This window comes from Polypterus senegalus, chromosome 9, assembly GCF_016835505.1.
Source record: "Polypterus senegalus isolate Bchr_013 chromosome 9, ASM1683550v1, whole genome shotgun sequence".
In the NCBI taxonomy this organism is placed as follows: domain Eukaryota; kingdom Metazoa; phylum Chordata; class Cladistia; order Polypteriformes; family Polypteridae; genus Polypterus; species Polypterus senegalus.
Window position 1 is genome coordinate 80,150,756 of NC_053162.1, and position 19,729 is coordinate 80,170,484.

A 19,729-nucleotide genomic window follows, 5' to 3' on the forward strand; every position below is an offset into this window, starting at 1 on the left:
GCTTAGGTAATATCAGTACTCCTTACTACTTTAGTTTCAGCACCGATTTTATAATACACATAACTTTTCACTGCAGTCCTATTTAATCGTGTTACATAAAATAAAGCTGTTTTTTGTGCGGTGCGTCGTTCATTAATTTTTCCCAATGAACAGGTGTTCTGCATAGAATCCACACCGTGCCAGTTTGAAAGCCATTTAGTATTTGACAAAGTGCAGATGAGCAGAGCATATGCTGTACACATTCCTGTATCGGTGCCTCAGTGGCTGACACAGTCCACTGCTTCAGAGGGCGCTCACGTTCCCGAAACAGTCCAGACACCGGTCCGCCATAGCAGTGGTCGCTTCTGCGGCGTAGATTATAGTGCAATGAGGCGATTGTATAATAATCCCTGAGCTAGGCGTATCACGTGAATGCTCTTTTACACACAAAGAATAAAAGGAGACACGAGCTCCGGCTTGCAATGCGTTGGACTGTAAGTCCGGAAGCTATAAAAAGGAGGGAGGCCACCTAGACTCCGCTAGTCAACCGGCCCGTACTGTATACGGGAGTATTGTGAGCAAGACAGTGCCGGAAAATGCATACTTTATTCCAAGGAAATAAGCGGGAAACAATAGAGCCCGTCAAAGCGGACGTTACAGGTAAGAAATCTGGTGCCCTTTACTCGTGAACCTTAAACAAAAATAAAATTAAATTCACAATGTAAGCTTCCCGGCTGCGCTACAGTAGAAGAAACGCAACAAAATTAGTATAAAGTGAAAGTACTCTTTCCCCTTTCCTTTCATCCCAATTCATTATTATTATGTATATGATGAATGGGTTTCATGCATGAGTATGTATATATATATATATATATATATATATATATATATATATATATATATATATATATATATATATATATATATATATATATATGCAGTTATGATTTTGACAGTCCACGCCCCCTTAAAGCCGAGATTCATCAGTACGAGCGATGGGAATATATCTAAACTTGCATATATTGTAATGAATGTTTTAGTGGTCATTTGAATGTATGCCTCAGTTTTCTCAAAATATATTTGTAAAATTCAGATCTGTGTTTTATGTTTTTCCTCAATCTACTGTGTTTTGGTTAGCTCGTTTAAAGTGTCTACTGTACACGTATACAACAACCACGGAGTAACTGAACAGAAGCCACCTGAACTAATGAGTTGAAGCGCAAAGATGACATCCACTGAAATGGGTCTCATACAGATTTTCGAAAGGCATCAGGAAATTGTGATAAAAGACTGTTCCGTCACGTTTTAAATATTTTTATATTGTTATTTACAAAGTGCATGTTGACAAAGCACAGCTGTTAGACTCAAAATTCAGTCCAATCTGGGACGTGCTGTGAGAAGCTGGCATGTTTTTTGTGCACTCATGCCTGTCAAGATTCTACATTTAGAGGTGAATGTAAATTACACTTTGCTGCACTCTCAACAAATACCTTAAGCCTGTTGCTGCTTGGTTATTGTCAGAGAATCCAAAACAGAAACAAATCCTTTTAAAAAGTTTAGAAATGCTTTTATAATTTGGTAATTTGGCTTGCCAAATGAACACACTTCAGAATATGACAGTTACATCATGTAAATATTTTCTTTACTTATGGAAATGTAGAAATGCCGTAAAAACCTACTTTCAACATACGTAAAACATTTTTTTGCAGCACCTGTAAAGAAATAAGAATTTATTTTTAGGTCCTTTATTTTTTTGGATTTGTCTTAAAGTGTTTTGCATTGTATTACATATTTTTAATGTTTGTGTTGTGCCAGGATTTTTTTTTTGTCATTACTTTGTGTCCTTTTATGGCCTTGAACAAGTCACTTAGCATGTTTGCAGAACACTTGTCAGTTTGTGTTCATATAAAATGTATTGATACATTTTGTACCTTGTAAGCCATCAGTTAAAAGCATTTGAAGACATTTCTACTGAGTAATTTTTTCCTTCTTTTTACAAAATTGTAAATTTTATCTTACATTGTTGAAAATCATAAAATGAGAGTAAATGATTTATTAACCTTGATGCATGTTACATTTTTATTACTATTATTTCTGACAGCCTGAAAGCTTTTTTTGTAAATAATGTCAACAAAGGAAAACTACATTTTTAATGCAGAAATCATTTGGTTACATTTACAAAGGTAATTGTGAGCAGGAATGGAACATAAAATGCATGTATCAAAAATATTGATACATTGATATTGATCTGAATTCTCATTAAGTCATTCAAAAATGCAGAGTTTGATGTATGCCTAAAATAGTCTGTGTAATAGTTCTTATGTTCATTTTGGCATTTCCTGCAATTAACGACTGTCTAATCCTGGTATTGACACAAATCTGATCAAAAAACGTGCAGTATGATGTTATATGTTTGATGGTGTGGTCAACTGCATTAAATTGTGTATTTTAGGAGTAAGATTAAAATATAATTTCTCAAGAGTAATAGATAAGACCTTGTCAGCCACAAATACTTAAGATGTTCATTTACAAAAGGGCAAAACACAAAATTGTATTCTACCAGAAGAGAATCCAGTTTCTGTCATGTTCTCCCCATATATGCATAGGTTTTCTTCAAGTGCCCTGGTTTCTTCCCAAGTCCAAAGACATGCAAGCAAAGTGGATTGGCATCGCTAAATTGTCCGGTGTGTATGTGTTTACCCTGTGATGGAGTAGTGCCCTTATCCAGGGATTGATTCTGCCACGTGCCCTATGCTTGCTGGGATAGGCAACAGTCCCCCATGACCCTGCTCAGTATTAGGCGGGCTTAGAAAATAGTAGGGTATATTCTGTAGAAATAAAAATGACTTTGATTGTTTTGCACAAATGTTTGCAGTTTTGTTTACTTTTCTGTTGTTGATTCCATTTCATTAATTTTCCCATGGTTAAATGGTGCTTGTTGTACACATGGGCACTGGTGGCCTTATCTAGGTCTAACTACAACCTATGCAAAAATCATTCACATCAACCAAAGTACAAGAACACTCGTTTTTTAAATGTTGCACTTCTCTGATACCAAAATATTTCACCAGCAGTAAATTTTAGAATGTTGTGTACAGGTATGCTCCTCCACATTCATTCATACACGTACATTTGTAACACAAACAAAGTGACATACATTGGTATGCCTACACAATCCAAATAATATATAATGCCATTTTTAGTTTTTCTCCCTCAAATTAAAAATCTCCAGCCATAAATTACTTGTTTTTCAGTTTAATAAATTGCACCCACATTGCTAATCCTTCATCTTTAGGGTCCTACAGCTCATTTAATAATTCAGTCTCTGTATAGCTTGTTTGTTGGACTGAAGGGATTGCCTGTAATTACACCAAAGCATTCTTTTGAACCTTGAAGTGCCACATTGTGTAAAACAGTAATATATATCTATTCATTTATTTATAATTATTAATAGGCTTGAAATGAAAATAGTACTGTAAGGTACAGGCACTTTAATTTGACAGTTTGAAACTGAGGGATTTGGCAAGCACTCCCTTATCTTTTTGTAATGTACTACAAACATCTATTCCAAACAGACAAATTACTTTTCATATAAAGTTGTGACTGCCGCATATTTAAGGAAAAAACATGTTTATAGCAGTGTGACATCACATGGTAAAGCATCTCAGATCCAGTACCCTCAGTGTAAATCCTATGCCAGGTCGGAAGTTTGCACGTTCTTCTCGAATATCACTGAAGTCCTGCAGGTTTCGTTAATTTGCGATTCCAAACTGACTGAGACTCGGGGTACCATATGTGTGTGAGTGGTCCCTGAGATTGAATAATCCTGGATTGAATTAAGCAGGCTGAAGACTGTTATGTGATGTTTGTAACAACAAGTATCCATATGTCTATTCTGTTTTTGTGTATTTAGCTTTATTATCTTTTCTCAAGATTTTTTTTGATTGGTTGTAGTCTGCTACTAATACAGTAAATACTATTAAACCATGAAAATAAATGCAAAAAATCAATTATTTGTCATTTAATTATTAAAAAAGCATAATTTGTAGCAGGGCTCCACAGATTCTAGTGATGACACTAAACAGGAACTGGTATTATTTTCCTCACCTATATATTTTTCTGCTTTTTTTCTTTGCAGTCCTGGGTTTTTGCCAATTTTGTTACTTTGGTTAGCCTATCTAAAGTTTATCAGTTTACCAAAATTAAATTGCATGCATTTGCAATATTTGTGGAAGTGTTTTGGTCATATTCCTGACTTCTGTTTACATTTTAAAACTAATATTAATTCCTAATTGGAAAATTAAATTGATATTTGGCAAGTAAACTTTCAGAGGTGAAAGAAAAATGTCGTTCTCATGTAATTTCTTTTTGATAATATTATAGTATCTTTGCTAGAATGTTTTGTGTCCTTGTTTCTAATTGGATTATTCCTTTCTATTTTCACATAAAGTCTAAGTTTAAAACTTCATATGTTATATTCACTACACATGAAATGTTTGACTTTAACACCACTGCTGTGCCATCTTGTTGCTTAAAATCATATTATGGTCTTCTTTATAAAGTGGCCAATAATTGATTGCAGTAGAGCAGGGGATCTCAAACTCGGTCCTGGGGGTCCACTGTGGCTGCAGGTTTTTGTTCCAACCAGATTCCTAATCAGTGACAACACCTGATAGCACTCATCTCATTTCATTAGCTGGTTTTATTTATCTTTTATTCTACAGTCAGAAAAGCACAGCAGCATGATTTTTACAATTATAAGAAACTTTTCTTATAAATATTTCTGTTTTTGCTATGGATTAAAATGCTTAACTCTCTTTTTATTATATTCCGCCTTTTCTCTGTGCAGTTTGCTCCCTTCATTGAATCTTAATAATGGCAATTAAAAACAAGCAGAGCAGAAACCCAAGCAAACAACACTCAATCGTGAAAGGCGTAACTACTTTAGCGTCAACCCCACAAAGTAGTAAATAACGGATTAATTAAACAATTAGAACACCTAGAAAAGTAGAATGACAATCAAGATGAAAAAACGGTTAAAAAGAAAAAAATACATATAACTGCTCAGTACATTTTACTACTTTTTTTTTTTTTTTTTTACCAAACTTAGTTTTCTAATTTGTATATTTTTCCCAAAACAAGGAATCTGGGAAACAACAGTTGACTTAATTAGCACAGGAGTCTCAGGCTGGTTGGAACAAAAACCTGCACCCACAGTGGACCCCCAGGACCGAGTTTGAGAACCCCTGGTCTATGCCATATGCGCACATTTAAGGGACCGAGATTCACATTAGATGACAAAATACTATGTAAGGAATAATATGCATGAATGCTGAGCATCAAAACAGCACCAGATGAAACTATGCTGCATATGTTGGGCTGAGATTTGAAACTGGAATGGATTACGTCAGGCTTACAGAATACCCAACCATCAATTGCACAACAAAGTTATGCAAATCAAAATTTAAAATGATTTACATTTACAAAAAGTAGGAAAAAACACTTGTCTGTCCTACCTAACAATACCCAATCATTTAAAGTTAATCTTATGCTGCTGTTTAATTCAAAACTATTCTGAATTCAACATATTAAAACAGGTTTTTTAAAATGGTAAATATTGGGTTATGTCAAACGTGCTATGTATCAGAAAAAACAATATGCTTTATCATATAAATACAGTAATTCTTATAAACAAATTCATTAAAGAGCCTTGCAATCCACAGGCATTTTATTCTGGGCTGTTTAATACCCGGTTTCCAGCGCTGCCGGGATAGGCTCGGGTCTCCTGTGACCCTGAATTAGATTAAGTAAGTTTTGAAATGTTATTTAATGATATTATTGACTGATGGCCAGTCACACACCATTTATAAAAAGAGAGTTGATGCACAAAAAAAAAGTTTGTGTCATCATTTGGAAAAGTTGATATGATTGCATCAGCACGCCAACAATTAACCTGTAAGGCTTATGGCTCTGCCCTCGCCTTTGTCTTGCATGAATTCAGCAGGATAGCCAATCATTTAATGGGTTGTACCAATCTGCTTTGGAATTACAACATTAAGGCTAAATGACATTGAACCCCCAAGCAGAAACAATAAGTGAATGCTCAGTGCTGTAAAAAAAAAAAAAAAAAACTATTAAAACAGAAGTCTACCAACATTTTATTTATATGTTTCATTTTGATTAAATGAAATTGAAATTACAAATTAAATCGTATCAGAACTCATGTATGTCCCACCCAGAAAAAATACTTATGTAAACATTGAAGCTGCAAACTATATTAAAAAATTATGTTGTGCCTTTTAATATCCTTGCTTTGGTTTAACAACACAGTGAAGTAACAAAGAAACAAAGCTGTGTGAAATTCTGTATTGATTAGGACAACTAATACAGCAACTTTATTAAAGATAATGCCAAACAATATAATTGGCAAAATTAACTGTGGAACAGTTAATAAAAGAAAAAAGCATTATAATTACAGAAGATATACACTAAATAATTAAAAAGAGTTGCTTAGCCTTTCAAAGTACTTTTCAGTGAGGATTTTTAAATTATATTATATATAACTGATGTGAGCGCTGCTGCCTCACAGTTAGGAGACCCGGGCTCACTTCCTGGGTCCTCCCTGCGTGGAGTTAGCATGTTCTCCCCGTGTCTGCTTGGGTTTCCTTCTGGTACTCCGGTTTCCTCCCACAGTCCAAAAACATGCAGGTTAGGTGCATTGGCAATCCTAAATTGTCCCTAGTGTGTGCTTGGTGTGTGTGTGTGTGTGTGTGTGCGCCCTGCAGTGGGCTGGCACCCTGCCCAGGGTTTGTTTCCTGCCTTGCTCTCTGTGTTGGCTGGGATTGGCTCCAGCAGACCCCCGTGACCCTGTAGTTAGGATATAGCAGGTTGGATAATGGATGGATGGATGGATAACTGATGTGTTTACAGAGACAGAATATGTTAAAGGTATTTTTGATAGAAATGGTTTCGAGTTTTGAGTTCTTTAATTATTTGGAGCTTTCTTGGGATTCAACATGTTAAAATATGTTTTCTAAATGATAAATATTGGGCTAGAATTAAAATTTAGATAAAATATAACACCATAGACTAGAAAACTGCTCACATTTTAAAATATAGTAATAAAGCTCTGAATATGTATTAGTGTTGTTTTTAATTAAAATTAATGTATTCCTTTTCAGTTACTATGTCAAGCATACTATGCATCACAAGCACATAATGCTTTGAACACATTCATTAAAGGGTCTTGGTTTCCGTTTTTGAGTACATGTATAAATTGCTTTGTTTAAGATGATATCTGGGCCTCAGATATATAATTATAGTTATCGTTTAACTATTATTGGATATCCTGTCATAATTGTGTTTACTTACTTTCAGGTACTGTTCCATCTTGGCTTCAAGGTACACTTTTACGCAATGGGCCGGGTATGTTTTCTGTGGGAGAAACGAGCTACAACCACTGGTTTGATGGGCTAGCCTTGTTGCACAGCTTCACCTTCAAAGATGGTGAGATTTTGTGCTTTACGCACCTTGTACTTAATGAAAACTGTAGCATGGTGTTTTCAAACTATAAAAAATAATTTGTTAAGAAATGGTCAGATCATCTTCTATTTATCTTCAAACAATATGTAAGGTTTTTCAAAGTGTTGGTAAGAGTTAGAACTTCTTTATGAAAGCATGAGTTAACAATGTTTAGTAATAATAGAATGTAATATGACCTAATTTCCTTGTCTGAAACTATTATAGTGTGATTTTGCGCTCTTTATGTGCAGTGGTTTCTTGGTAAATATTGGGGAGAACTAATCCTTACAGGTAATGGATTAGTCTTTTTCCACAAATGGTTGACATTTTCATTTCTATGTAAAATGTCTCTGTTATGGTTATTTTATGCTTTTGTCCTAAAAGGTATAACAAGAACATTTTTTTTGGGCTGCATAGTAGTTTGCTCTGCTGGTTCTTGGTTCCAGCATTCTCGGCATGTCTACATAGGTTTTTCTCTGGATAGCCTAGTTGTGTAAATTTTACTGGCAAATGTAAATGGTCTCTGTATGAGTTTTATACAAATGAAATGCATGGTATGTTCAGCACAGTGGTGAGTAAGTAAATCTTTTATCCTACACATTAAGGCCATTGTCTTTGTACATTTTGCCTCTTCTTTCTGTGTTTCTTTTAGTAGTCCAATTTCTTCCCACACCCAGGTTAACCGAAAGAGTTTGTCTGTATGACATGGACATGTGTACTGTTCAGGGTTTAGTCATGTCAAAAGCTCAATGCTGCTGGGATAGCCTTTATTATCACACTTTACTTTGGGCCTTGGAGTAAAACAAGTCCTCTGAATGCACACTTAGAACCCCTCAATCATTCCTCAGATAGTGGTCCAGCAATTGTGGATTCAGAAAGAAGACAGTATCATCTCACTAGCAAGAAGATGATTGCTAGACGCATTTGTAGGCAGAAGAAAAGTGGAGATTTATAGGAATATTTGTGTATTTACTCAGACCTAAGGCAGGCTTTATTTATTTTCCTTTGTTTTCCTGCCATGTACTTATGTGGGAAAGGCCACCACATATGAAAATGAATCAAAGTTCAATTGAAAAAAAAATTAAACATTACTTAAAGTAATTCACCTACAGTTAATGTACACGTAAAAGTTAAGAACAACAAAATGATCTATCTTTATCATCCTTATTTTCTTATATCTCACTTGGAAGTTTTATTTTTTACAATTTGTAGTTTCAGTTAGTAGTGATGCTTACAATTTAAAAGGGATTATCAGTGTTGTCCAGATACCAATACTTGATGAAAGTTTCACATTAGTGCAGTATTAAGGAAATGGACTACACATATATTGCTTTCCTTTGAAAAGTCTTGTTAGCCTCATTACACATCAATTGATTGAAACATCATTAATTTAAATGCTTTAAATCCAATACATGGTCATAATGGAGATGCAGATAGAAGGTATCCTGGCAGCACCAAATGAACCCAAGATAGGGCATCAGTACATTACTTGATGCACTCATGCACCAAAGTACATGAAGAAACTCCATGTGTAAGTGAGTGGATCATGCAGGTTGCATACACATACACATACACACACAGAAGGATCTGAACTTGGGTCTTGGAGCTGTAGGACTATACTGTACCCTTTTAAAAGGTCACAGAGGACATGTTGCATTGGATGCTGCATTTTCTAACAAATAAATGATGACAACATACTGTAGCTGTAGAAACCTCCTGAATTGTTTAAGTCAATAGAAGTGTACAAAATTGTATATTAAAAGACATGTTGTCATTCTCCAGAAGTTTTCATTTTTGAGGTTTTCAAATTAAATTCTGAAGGTTTTGAAAGTTGTCAAAAGTAAATAAATAAATAAATAAAAACTGTCAAAAGAGGTTAATTGGATTTTCGGGCCTACATTCTTCATAAAGTTGTTTCAAGAATAAAGCATCCCATTGCTTAAAATATATCTCTTAGTGGACAATAGCACAACAGAGATGCCTGTGGCTTAAATGTTTTAAAATTCGGGCATGTATATATAGTGTCAACCACAAGGTTGAAAATTTGACACTGCTGGATGGCACAACTATTGTAAAATGATGACCTTCTTTGTTGTGTGTCATTACCTACAGGAAGTAAAAGAATACCTTAACAGCTTCAACTGAGTAAATGCAATAAGAGTCCAGCTGCAGAAGAGACAGCCTGAAGCCTCAGACAGATTCAGTGACCTGAGACATTTTGAGGCCCTTAAGATGACGTCCCTGGCAGTGGCATCTCATTTGACTCCGCCCACTTTCCAGGAGTCTCTTTCCTGTTTTGCCGGGGTACTGATGCATATATAACATGCACCGCTTAGTTCCTGTTTTCAACCCAGTGGACTTGGTAGTTTTGCGGCCTGTGTATTTAGCATTTATTAAACTATCGTGGTTGCTCAGTTCTGCATCCAAAACAAAACCACAGACTGTATATGTCTTTTGTTATTAGTCATTATATATAGTATATATACTGTGTATATAGAGATAGAGATAGAGATAGAGGTGTGTGTGTGTGTGCTTTCAGAAGTCAGCTTTTTGTGTGAAAAGATAAAATGAATCCATTTTCTAGGTAAAGCAACACATAGCATTAAAAGTGTCCACTGAATCCAATCAGTGAATTATTAAATTGCACATTATTACATTTAATGAAAGAATGTTATACAAGAGGTAAAAATAAACACAGTGTTTCTAGCATGATTACAAAAGGGTCCCGGGCCTCATAGTGTCTGAAGTGTTTGGATCTGTCAGAGTCCTAGAACTGTCCTGACTGCAGCTGGATACTTCTCAGTAAATTAGGCAGGCCACTGGTCTAGAGAATATGATAACCAGGAAGAAGCAAGTGATTGATCATAAAAGCAGAGAGAGACAGACATTTAAAACCAAAACCATTTGACAAAGGCACATCCTAGAAGGCAAAGTGAAGCTTTTTGAGTAGCTGATCTACAATGGTAATCCTGTTAGACATAAAAATCATAAGACAGTGATGTAATCAGAGATGAAAAAATGTTGTTTTACAAACGTCTTTGGGAAGCTAATCCAAAAAAAATTGGAGAGACACTTTACTTATTTAAAGAGGGTTTCTCTGGCTGTTTTAAAACTGATGCTGTGCTTTATAAGTATAAAATCCACATATAGTATAAAAAGTATTTTTGCCTGACATTTTTTGCAAAATTTTGAAACCCATTTAATCAAAGTCAGGGTCATGGTGAGTTGGAGTTTTTCCCAGCAGGAATTGGTGCTAGGCAGGAACCATTTCAGAACTGGTCACAAGTCCATTGCAAGGCTCAATGATATAAACACCTGGTCCAATTCTGAATCAACAATCAACCCAATTTGTGTATATTTAGGTTTTTGGTGAAAAACAGGAATACCCCGAAAAAAAAAAACTTACGCTGGCAAAGGTAGAAGCTGACAAAATGCAAACTCCATAGACAACAACTTAATATGAGATTTGAAACCAGGATGCTAAGACATCAGCACAAGCAACTGTGTCAACATTTACTAAACATCCATTCATTTACTCTACCTACTTAATTCAGTTTTAGGGAGGCAAGACAAAGCCTGGCAACATATGATGCAAGACAGAAAGGCCATTACATTACACACACACACACACACTCACTCACTCACAGAGGCCAATTTAGAGTTACCAATTAACATTTTGAGATGTAGTAAAAAACCTGTGCAGACATGAGGAAAAACATTCCACCTCTATACCGATAGTGACCAGTGATTTGTACCAGTGAGCTATAGGTGTGACTGTGGCTAGCATTAACCACTTAGTCAGTGTGCTGCCCATTTTTTAAACACATTTCATAAAAGTGTACAATAATTCTACTTTATGAATAATGTAATGAAGTAATCACACATAACTAGTAGGATCCCAGTATCTTTTTAGTCATAGAATGAAAACTGTTAGCAAAAATAAACTACTATAAGAAAAGTCTTGTGAACAGTATACAATATATACTATATGGTCATTTATTACTGTAGTCTTTGACTTTTTTTGTTGGCGGACTATTAATAAAAGGAATAGAGTATTTATTGAGAATGAAGTATTCCAAACCAATAGCAGCTGATGTATAAGAATCACATTCTGTTTTACAGGTGAAGTTTATTACAGAAGCAAATTCCTCAGGAGTGAAACTTTTACAAAAAACATGCAGGCCAATAGAATAGTGGTATCTGAATTTGGAACCATGGCCTATCCAGATCCTTGCAAAAATATATTCTCAAAGTAAGAATATTTTTATCTCTCTCACTTTTTAGGTTTCATTTTATTCCCTACTTAGATAACTTTGATTTTTTCCCTTTTGCATCGATAGTTAAGCAGTTAATTCATTTTTTGTTTCTTTGCATGTTGACTAGGCTTATTTGGGATCTTAGATTTTTATGTTTAATTTGATTAAACTTTTAGAAGTACTTCATGCCTTAATGGATACTTTGATGAGAGGACTAGGGGCATGCAGGGTGACACAGGCAGTGCCTACTGAAGATGCATACTGTGATTCCAGTGCAAAAGAAAGACTCTGCCTGGAAGTAGTAAGCCCTGTAACTATATTAGATTCCCAGGCAATTCAAAACGCAAACCCTCATTTCCTTATTGCAAGGCAACAGCACTAACACTGCAACACTGTGCCGCCCATATAAAATATCTCATAATGAAATAAAGATCTATGTAATTTGCCAGATATTAATGGGGAAATGTTACTTCACTGTTAATTGTGACTGAAAGTAAAGGTAAAGTTTTGCTGGGTAGTTACATTGGATCTGTTCCCACCAAAATATCACCGCCATCCTCAGAATTTCAACTACCCCCTTGAAGACATTGTTCGCACTGGACCTGCAAAGTTTATTACAACTCAGTTGAACATAAAGCATTCAAGAAGCTGTTAAGAACACTGGATGCAAAATGTCTTGCTGCAAATACAATACATACTACAGTATGTTGGTGTTTATTATAAAATGAACGCAGCACCTGCACACATTATACAGATTGTTATAGATGAGAAAAGTATGAGTATGCAAATAAATAATTTGGAACCATCACAAATAATGTAAATCCTAAAAAAACATACAGTGTATATAATATACAGTACATATGCACATATTGTGATGGATGGCCGGAATCCTTACCCGGCCGGGACGCCTCTGTAGCAGAAGGACCAGAGGAGAGGCTGTGTTCTGGGCATTACCTTCCCTGGGACACTAGAGGGCAGCCGCCCTGGCTTGCTGTACAGCCATGGGTTTGGGGCTTGGAAGCTTCACCCTGCTGGGGCCCATGGCCACCGCCAAAGGGGCGCTTGTTTTGGTTGGAGCCCTGTGTGTAATGGAAGTGCTGCCGGAAGCTAGTCAACGAGCACCTGGAGCACTTCCGTGTGGCTTATAAAATGGATCAGTAGCCACTACTCCAGAGGCCAGAATCGGGTGGAAGAGGACGAAGCTTGTGGAGGAGGAGTAGCGGTGTGTAAAGGAGCAAGGGAGAAAAGCACTTGGGGTTCTGTAGTGAAGAGCTGTGCTGGAAGGGTGGGAAACAGGGGGAAACTGTTCCTACATCAAAAAGAAAATAAAAGTGTGTTGTGCCTGCACTTGTGTCCGTGCTTGTATGTGTCAGGTAGGGTGGCTGGTACGCCCCCTGGTGGGCCACAATATATTATGATCTGTGATTAACATGGTAATGAATCAAGAGCTTTGTCTTTCCATATATAAAACAGTTAAACAGAGAGATAGAGAGCAGTGTTTACAGACTAGCAGACACAGGTACCAGCAAGGCAGACATGTTGTTAAACACAGTATATACAATGGAAACTAAAATATAAGTAGAGGAGGATATAAAATAAAAATGGTTTGTTAAAATATTGTATTTGAGCAGTTTCTTTGAGGCATAGTTATTCATGAAATTGGTAAATTTTGAAAAGAAAAGCTTTGCTACTATTATTAATGTGATATACAATGTTTTGGAGTCTGTATAGAAAATGTGCATATACAGATCTAAAATCTTTAGGTGTTTTGAGAACAAATCTGAGTATATTGAATATCACACTTTGGGTCATACCAATCACAATATCAATTTAAGGCCATACTGTCCAGCTCTGCTTGAACCTTTAATTTCTTCAGGCTTCTTCATTCTTTGAATGTAAACATTTTTTGGTTTCCGAGTAATCTATATCAGTACTCCAGTTTTTTTTTTTTTAATTTTATTGATTTTATTGTAATCATTCCATACAAATAGATACATTTTTTACAAAAAATAGGATTGAAAACAAATCAACCCCCACCCTTGAGAAAGAGAGTAAAACTTAAAGCTAGTAAAAATAAATAAATTGATGAGTTTAATAAGCAAATAAAGATAAATGGAGAAGAAAAATAAATGGGAAGAGAATCTGCTTCCTCAGTGCTTTAAGAGCTTATTCTAAAATATTGTTGATTAGATCCTGCCAGGTTTTGAAAAAGTTCTGCACAGATCCTCTAAGTGAGAATTAGATTTTTTCCAGTTTCAAATAATATAAAACATCAGTTACCCACTGACAAAAGAGGAGAGTTAGGATACTTCCAGTTTAGCAAAATAAGTCTGCATGCCAATAGTGTAGTAAAGGCAATCACATAATCACCGTAATTTAATCCCAAATTTTTTCCAGATATTAAAAACTGCTACGTTTGCGAGGGTTGAAAAAGGTGCTTCTCATGTAGAGGTTCCACAGATCAAAGATTCTCCATCTTAATATGCTTCCTACATTGGTTCCATATTCTGAGTGAGTGAAGCACAATTGGGTTATTAGTATATTGGCGATAACTTGCATTTATAGGGGCAAAAAGCAGGGACTATAAAGAAGTACTGCAGGATTTTATTTCTATTGTCCACCAAGCATGTGTATTTTCATCTATTTGTGTCCAGGTTTTTATACCTTGTATGTTTGCTGCCCAGTAATAAAACTGAAAGTTAGGTAGAGCCATGCCACCTTCTGCCTTAGGTCTTTGTAGGGTTGCTCTTTGGATATGTGGATGTTTTAAGTTCCAAATAAATGAGGTTATGGTTGAATCTAATTGCTTAAAAAGTGATTTATTGATGTATATTGGAATGTTTTGAAATAAAAAGAAGCTTAGGAACAGGATATTCATCTTAACAATGTTAATTCTTCCAGCTAGAGTGAGGTGAAGGGTTGACCATCTATGCAAGTCTTGCTTCATTTTTTCCATACAGACGGTGAAATTTTGTTGATAAAGAGCTTTGTTTACTTGTGATATTTACCCCTAGGTATTTAAACTGATCTGCAATGATAAAATGGAAGGAGTCCAATCTAATATTGTATGCTTGAGAATTCACTGGAAAGAGCGCACTTTTAGTCAAATTAAGTCTGAGACCAGAAATCTTTTGAAATTCTGTAAGTGCTGTTAGGACTGCAGGCACAGTATTTTGTGGATCTGATATATACAGTACCATATCATCTGCATATAGAAAAAATTTTCTGATCAAGTCCAGGTAATCCCCTTTATCTGATAAGCATTTTGACAGTGAACTGCCAGTGGTTCAATGGCGATTGAAAAAAGCAGTGGTGACAAGGGGGCATCCTTGTCTGTTACCATGTTCTAGTTTAAAGTAGTCTGAATTAATGTTGTTAATACAAACTGAAGCTTCTGGATTGGTATGCAGTAGTTTGATCCATGCACAAATGTTCGGGCCAAACCCAAATTTCTCTAATGTAGTGAAAAGATAGTTCCATTCAATCATATCAAATGCTTTTCCTGCATCCAACAATAATAATATCTCTGGGGTGTTTGAATTTGCAGGTGAATATATTACATTAAACAGGCGTCGAAGATTGAAAGTTAAGTGTCGGCCTTTAATAAATCTAGTTTGATCTTGTGATATTCCTGAAGGCAGCACTTTCTCCATCCTTCTAGCTTGGACTTTGGAGAGTATCTTAACATCATTATTCAGAAGTGAAATTGGTCTGTATGATGCACATTGTAATAAGTCCTTATTTTGTTTAGGAAAGACGGTGATTAATGCTTGTCGAAAAGTTTGAGGTAGAATTTGATTGCCTCTACCTTCTGTAAATGTTGTTAATAAGAGGGGAGCTAGCTGAGTGGAGAATTTCTTATAAAATTTGACAGGGTAGCCATCAGGGCCTGCTGCTTTCCCACTCTGAAGTGACTTTATAGCATCTAGTAATTCTGATAGCATCAGAGGTTTATCCACTTCCTCTGCACTAAGAGTATATATTTTTGGTATCTGTAATGCATCCAGAAATGTATTAGATTGTGTGTTGTCTTCTTTAAACTCAGTAGAATATAAGGATTTATAGTAGCCCCTAAATGTGTGCATTATATTTTTATGGTCAATGATTTTATCTCCATTCGTGTTGGTAATTGCTGGGATTGCATTGCGAACTTTTTGCCTGTGGATTTGTTGAGCTAAGAGCTTATTAGCTTTCTCTCCATGTTCATAGTAATGATGTCTTGATTTAAAAATGAGTTGTTCAGTTTCTTTGGTTGTTAAGAGATTAAGCTCTGAATGCAGAGCCTGCCTTTTCCTATCAAGAGCCTCACTTGGACAACTGGCATGTTCTTGATCTATTATAGTAATTTCACTGGTTAGCTCTGATACCTTCTTGGTTTCTAATTTATTTCTTTGGGAAAGATATGAAATAATCTGTTTTCTTACAAAGGTCTTTAGAGTTTCCCAGAGTATTCCTGCTGAGGCCTCTGAGAATGTCTAGAAAGAAACTGATTTGTTTTGATATAAATTCTGTACAGTTCTCGTCTGCTAATAGAAGTGGGTTAAGACACCATCTGTGAGATGAGTATGTAGGGCATAATGATTTTAGCTCCAAGATCAGAGGGGCATGGTCGGAAATAACAATATGAATGTCTTCTTAAATGGGTGCCAGTCAGGGTTCATTAGCTTTAGATTCTGTATGAAGCAATAGGTACAGTAACACTTCATTTCAAGAATCAACATTCTGGGCACCCAACATGCACAGATTTTTAATCACGTCTAACTGTTCTTGAAGAATAATAATACCTGCTATCTCACTAACAATAACTTCTCTATTCTCCACTGTATTTGCTTTCCAGTGAAAAAAAGTTTGTTCTGTTGTCTGTATTTTAGGGCTTCCCAAGTCTTGGGTAATCTTTGAAATGTGTCCTGTCACAATTAATTTTGTGAGATACGTTTTTTAATAAATAAAAACAGTCTACTCAGACTCTGACCAGGTGCAGGTGCTCATGGAAGCATGCAAGAGCAGCTTCAGAGTGATGATAGGGAAGTTATAACGCCATGTAATTGTGTGCAGATGTCAATTTCCCTGTTAGTGTTTAAGGTTCCACAATTGCACCACCTGTGCTCAAATCATCTACAAAAGGAGCCTGGACCTGGATAGGGAAAAGAATATAGAAGAAAGACAGACAAAGAAAGATTGGAGGTTAAAGTAAAGGAAACAAAAGTGAAAGTAAAGGCAGAACTCCAAAGGAACCAATACTAATGGGAGAGGAAGCACATGGTCAGGAAAGTGAAGGGAGTGCGGGGCCCGTGCTCAAAGGAATGGATCGCACTCATCCTCCTCCCATTCTCATCTTCTATATAGTAATGATAAGAGGGGCAAGTGAAATAAAAAACCTTGTTTGTGGATTTTAATAATGACCTTTCAAGAAGAGTGAATAGCCCTTGTTGACCAGGAATAGTTCCAAGTGTCCAATGTGTAAACTATTGTTCGTTCAGTGCAAAAACTTGTTCTTTTCACTTGTGTGAAAATAAAATCAAGAACTTTTTTTAAACTTCATTACTGCATAAAAATGACGTGAACTGTTCATGCAGTTTTTAGATTCAAACATGAAACGCAGGACTACATTTTGAACAAATCGCTGGAAACACAAAATACATGAGCAATCAAAGAGACGGTAGAAATTTGAGTAAAAGGAGTCAATAGTACCAACCAAGCAAGATTAAATGATAACAAGTCAGTTATATAATTAATTACCATCCTGGATTTGCAGATGCACTATAAAAAGATGCAATTGAGGGAACTTTCCTGGGGACCTGCCAGTATTGAGAAAAAACAAAAGTATAACAGAATGTTAAACCTACTGCAAGGGTTGCTGTCTGGAGCTGTAAATTATTTAAAAGAATAGTTGCATCCTTCCAGTGTCACTTAGTGAGCACTCCCAGTGACAATTACAGTGTATGTGTTCTCAATCCAAACAAAGATACAGAAAGAGAAACAAAAGACAGCTGGCCACCCCATTTCCTGTTGCCCAGAACAACCTGGCCCACTTTCTCATGCTGATATTTTACAGTTAAGCAAACACACTGAAAGAATGTACATGTTATAAACTTGAAAATGTTAAAGAACATCTTTGTCACTAACTGTTATGTTATTACATGTGTTTATGTGTTTTATTTTTTTGTTTATAAGTTGTTTTTAGTTGTATTTTTATATATTTTCTGTCATGTTTATAATTATGTACTGTTTCTTTAAATTTACTTACGTTCCATATTCCATGTGGGTGGAACCTCAAGGGGCGGGGCCACCTTGAAATCACAAAATGTCCGAGCCCTCCCTCCAGCTATTTAGGTCAAAGCAAGAGGAAAGCTCAGACATGGTCCATTGAAGGTCTATAGGAGTTATTATGAGTATTGTGTTTCGTGTTTGGAATTTCTGGATTTTTTTTTTTTTTTTTGCTGCATTACTGATTTACTGTTAAAGATCATGTATTGGGACTTATGTGTTGTGGATTGTCTTTTTAAGTAACTATTTTTGCTTCTTTTTGAGCCTTTGTGGCATTTTTTTGCTTTTGTAATAAATATTTTTTTTATTTATAATCATTCATTCTTAATTTGGTTTCTTCAGCCAAAAGGTTTACAGTTTCATTTCTTTGAGTGGCACTTTTGATATTTGGGATATTTATGTTTATTTTTGAAGAGTCTATCCCTTTAGTCTTGTGTAGACCGAAGCGTGCCTGTGGGGTTAGGAGTCAAGCTCACTGAGTGAGGCCTAATCAAGGCAGGCATAGGAGGCCTGGTCTGTGAAGGCTATTGGAGTTCTCACATCCTTTTTTTGCTATGGATTTGACACCAACCCATGGCACTAATAAGAGGAATAAAACATTTCCCCCTCACAGCTTAAAGTTCCTTTCTCTGGGACTCAAAGCTAAGCAAGCAGAACATTCTATCCTGTTTCACTTTCCAGCTTTCTCAGCATGCACTGCACTCCTGTTCAGCTTGACAAGACTTTGGGGTAAACTCCTATCATGTGACAAGACTTTGGGGTAAACCCCTATCATGTGACATCTGTCATCTGAAACATTTAATGTTTCTCATGCACAGGAATCAACAAAATAACAGGTTTAAATCCTTTCGCAGACTAACTTTCAAGGCAAGCCCCAGTTCTATTTCAGGCATTAGGGGCAGCACTACTACACAATATGGACAACAGGCTAGAGTTAGGTCTACCAGCCCCTAGTTTCATAGCATCCCTGAGCCATAAGCCACACCAAGAAGACCATGTTTCCTGGGAAACCCTGCAGCTGCTTCATTACTCAAAAGGCCAGCTCAGTTCTTGTTCTCTCAGCAGGGAACATCTACAACCCTGTGTCAACCTTGAAGTCAATTAGCTGTTTCTGAGCCCACGATGGCCTCTCTCCTTCCCTATGAGAATAATTTGGTATTCCTAGGGGAAGCTAAGTGAGCCACCCTTTAATGTCCAGGGTGCCTCTGTCTTTAGATTTTCAGAGGCAAATCATACACATAAACAGTATACTTGCCCCTGTGTAAGCCCTGGCATAACATCCATCCATCCATCCATCCATCCTCTTCCGCTTATCCGAGGTCGGGTCGCGGGGGCAGCAGCTTAAGCAAAGAGGCCCAGACTTCCCTCTCCCGGCTACTTCTTCCAGCTCTTCCGGGAGAATCCCAAGGCGTTCCCAGGCCAGCCGGGAGACATAGTCCCTCCAGCGTGTCCTGGGTCTTCCCTGGGGCCTCCTCCCGGTTGGACGTGCCCGGAACACCTCACCAGGGAGGCGTCCAGGAGGCATCCTGATTAGATGCCCGAGCCACCTCATCTGACTCCTCTCGATGCGGAGGAGCAGCGGCTCTACTCTGAGCCCCTCCCGGATGACTGAGCTTCTCACCCTATCTTTAAGGGAAAGCCCAGACACCCTGCGGAGGAAATTCATTTCAGCCGCTTGTATTCGCAATCTCGTTCTTTCGGTCACT

The 19,729-nt window shown here is 36.6% G+C and overlaps 1 protein-coding gene across 1 annotated transcript in view; it reads left to right on the top strand.

Annotated features, from left to right (window-relative positions):
• The first annotated feature begins 327 nt into the window (after nt 1-327).
• bco1l (beta-carotene oxygenase 1, like) overlaps nt 328-19,729 on the top strand; it is a 31,142-nt gene continuing 11,740 nt past the window's right edge. Inside the window, exons 1-3 of the mRNA XM_039763348.1 lie at nt 328-639; nt 7,357-7,485; nt 11,623-11,752. Coding sequence (XP_039619282.1) covers nt 576-639; nt 7,357-7,485; nt 11,623-11,752 — 323 coding nt within the window. The 5' untranslated portion in view covers nt 328-575. The remainder of the gene's footprint in view (nt 640-7,356; nt 7,486-11,622; nt 11,753-19,729) is intronic.